Source organism: Echinops telfairi, unplaced genomic scaffold (genome assembly GCF_000313985.2).
Source record: "Echinops telfairi isolate 266 unplaced genomic scaffold, ASM31398v2 ScPeMD7_3533;HRSCAF=4204_1, whole genome shotgun sequence".
NCBI lineage: Eukaryota > Metazoa > Chordata > Mammalia > Afrosoricida > Tenrecidae > Echinops > Echinops telfairi.
In genome coordinates this window covers 28,831,828-28,835,275 of record NW_022107432.1, presented here as the reverse complement: position 1 = coordinate 28,835,275, position 3,448 = coordinate 28,831,828, and the positions used below count along the sequence as shown (strand labels likewise).

At 56.4% G+C, this 3,448-nt stretch overlaps 1 protein-coding gene across 2 annotated transcripts in view; it reads left to right on the top strand.

Moving 5' to 3' along the window:
- Positions 1 to 3,448, top strand: part of ZFAND3 (zinc finger AN1-type containing 3) — a 233,075-nt gene that overhangs the window by 229,023 nt on the left and 604 nt on the right. The window contains exon 5 of one of the 2 annotated variants that reach the window (XM_045294915.1): positions 1,899 to 2,017. The exons of the other annotated variant lie outside the window; for it this stretch is intronic. Within the exon in view, the coding sequence (XP_045150850.1) occupies positions 1,899 to 1,987 (89 nt within the window). The 3' untranslated portion in view covers positions 1,988 to 2,017. Of the gene's footprint in view, positions 1 to 1,898; positions 2,018 to 3,448 lie in introns of those variants that run through there. 2 annotated transcript variants of the gene reach the window in all.

Below are 3,448 nucleotides of genomic sequence, written 5' to 3'. Positions count from 1 at the left end.
CTTTCCCTGCCTCCCGCCGAGTCTGTGTGCACCACCCAGCCCTGGGGCTGGGGGGTGGGTGGGGCGTGGTGGAGGCCACAGAGGGCTGTTTCTGGAAATACTGTTCAGCTTTGATAGCATTTGTGTTAGTGCCAGGTATGAGCACGATGTCATGGTGTGATGCATTTGTGCAGATTGCCATCTCAGTCCCCACAGTCCTCCGTGTGAGCAGAGAGCAGGGTCAGTTCAGATTTCTGTGCCCACTTAGGGAGTAGGGTAGAAAACTCTGTGCCAGGCCTTTCTACGCCCTGGCAGGATGTGCCTGCAGCCCTGTTGTCTGCTGGGACCTTATTTCAAGCCCCAATGGTAGTGGGCATCATAAAGTCCAAGTGGTGCAGGGACATGTGACTGTGTGCCAGCAGGAGAGGGGAGCACAGACAGCTTGTCTGATGCCCACAACAGCCCTCCACAGTGAGCCCGCCCCGCTGCTCAGGTGGACCACCTAAATGCTGCCCAGTGCATTCTCATCCCAGGGAATTCTGGGTGGGCAGGTGTAGGTTTTGCTTCTGATGGCCATGTCTCTGGCATGACAGAGCCTGGGAAGTCACTGCTCCCTCGCCCCTGCTGTCCACAGGCCTGGCCAGGGCCCCAGCTCAGTGGGCCAGTCATCTTGGCGGGCGTCTTCCCCCCTTGTTCACAACCCACCTGCCGCCTCTAATGAAAAAGGCCCTCTCATACTGGGGTGGGGGGCGAGGTACCTTCCAGAGACCCTCTGAGGACCCCTAGCCTGCCTACGGGGGTGGGGAGAGGCTCCCTTCTAGCAAGCATGGAAAGATGGGTCATGCCGCGAAATGCTTACAGAGCTGCTGTGTGACACACACACACACACACACACACACACACACACACACACCCCACCCCATCCAGGGCTCATCCTAAACTGCTCTTCAGAGCCAGCAAGCAGAGAAAAATCCACACAAGTTCTAGAACGTTTTTGTGTAGATTTACTGAAAACAACTCAGACAACCTGAGAGGAACTCTGTTTTCTTCCTGGACCAGTGCTTCCTGGGCTCCTGGGACCCTCTTTGTGCAGACAGACCAGGTCACTACCACTTGAGCCTCGGGTGGTTTCATCTGGTTTAGGGGTCAGCATCCTCCACGTCCCTACAAAACGCTATGTGGCTGGGGTGGGGGTGGGAGTGTGGTGTGGTGTGTGTGTGGCAAAAGCCCTTTAAGCTTGTTTTAAAAGGTAAGTGATGGCCCCACCATGGGGCTTTGTGGCCAGAGGAGCTCTGGGACTGAGTTCAGTTTCCATATGAAAGTCTGCGGCAGGAGGAGCCGGATTGCCTGACACCCGTGACGAGCTCCAGTGAAGCTCCTTGCCGGGCCCTCTCCACACAGCCCCATCGGTGTCTGGTGACCACGCAGAGGCAGTGTGGAGGCTGGCAGGGTCAAGACCCCAAGCCTGGAAATCCCCTTGTGCGCATCATTGAAATTGAGATACCTCCCCTTCTTGAAAGAGGCCGAACTCTCTCCATTCCTAGCTTGGCCTCTAGAATTTAGTCGGGGTCCTTGAGAGCCCATGACACTTGCCCATGGTATTTGGAAACCGCTGTGTGCACCAGTCATTCCAACCACCATCTCCAGTCTCCTGCTTGCTGGCAGGGAAATGCACTGAGCCATTGGCTGCTGCCTGCCAGTGCATGATACCCACTCAGCATCTGGGACACGATCCAGCATGCAACTTCCTCATGGTGAGGGATCCTGACAGGAGAGGGAATTGAGCATAATTTATGCCATCTAATGACCTCTGTACAGCAGCTTGGGGACTTCCCCATCCAGAATCCCCCAGACTTTCCCTAGCCCCAGCAAGCCAGAATATTATCGCTTCTGAGTGTTGCCCTCTACTCCCGATCTAGCTGGCGTCTGGTCATGTTCATCCTCCAGACAGCAAAGCCGGGTGCCCGGTGTGGCTGGAGCGGATGTTGGTGAGTGGGATAGGGTCTGAGGACTAGTGGTGGTGAGCTGAGCTGGCCGCTAGCTAGTTCCAATGGTGATCCATGTACTGATGCTGCATTCCGCCAGCACCACTCATCAGGAGAGGGGTGACCCTGGACCTTCTCTTCCAACACATCTCAGGGGAAGGGGCAGAGCAGCAGGGATCCCCCACACCCTCTTACAGACTGAAGGACAGAACGCAGTGGGAGTGGGTAGCATACTGTCTGCTGGTGCCCCAGCCCCTTGCTGACAGGCAGGTTCTCCCCTGCCAGGTAGGCTTTGCTCTGAGAGGGGGCTCTGTTTGTTAGCGGGAGGGGCCATATTGAGGCCATCCACGCTTCAGCCGAGAAATCCTGTAGGAGCCGACAACTGGTGTCCAATATCTTCAAGTAATGAACTTATCAGTAAATATAGCACAGGAGCTCATTAATCTTAACTTTGCTTTTGGACCAAGTGGGAGCTTGGTTTCTCGAGAGACAAAAATTTCATCTCTGTTCTTTTCCTTAAACCCAATCCCAATTTAGAGGCAAACGGATTGCTGTGCTCTCTCCCTGGGAAGCAGTTAATAATTGTTTTCTTACAAAACGGATGGTCCACGCTCAACCTGGTCACACAAGGGCCCCAGCCTGTGTGCATGGTCCCTCACAGCACAGCCTTAGAGCCGGGCTGTGTGAGGCCCTTGATCTCCCCTGAAGGCTGTGGAATAGTCGGAGTGGTGGTCCTCTTAAAATTGAGGACTATTGACACTATTGGCGCCTGAGCCTGGCCATCTCCTGGAGTAACCCCTCCATCACTGGACCCGGCTTCCCTGGGCTCTGAGGAGCATCACCCTAGCAGGGCTGCTGTGCAGGCCTGCCCCGAGCTCTCCAGGTGCATACAGACAGGTTTAGTGACGGATGGGGTGGGCTGACCTGGGGCCTGGAGGTGTGCCCAGGTACAGCTGTGATGGAAGAAGGTTGGGGGAGCCCAGTGTGTCTATGCCTCCTGAGAAAGGGCTTCAGTGGTGAGCCTGTCCCCGCTTCCTGCCTGCCTCCACCCCACAGATCTCCACTCCTGGACGACCAGCCACGTGGGGGGGGGTGGTACGAGCCCGTGGCCCTTGCCTCCCGATCCCCCCCCCCACTTAGAGGCCCAGACTCCTCCGTGGTGGTGGCTAAAGCCCACTGTTTACATCCCCTTCTCTTGCTTACACGGGCCCTTCACCAGCAGTTGAAATAACCATAACCCTTCCCCTCCCGGAGCCCCACTCGCTGTGGACTGCGCCTTGATCACTGCTCCCACCCCTCCATACCTGGGAAGCCAGGAGGCGGAATGTAATTGAACTAACTCATAATCATTTCTCTGCCCTCAGCTGCCTCCTAGAAATGGTGCGTCAGGTCGGGTATTACCGTTGGCCCAAGCAGGGCACATGCTGAGCAGGCAGCCCTGGGCCCCCACCCAGTCCATGGAGCGGCGGCACACAACCCAGTCC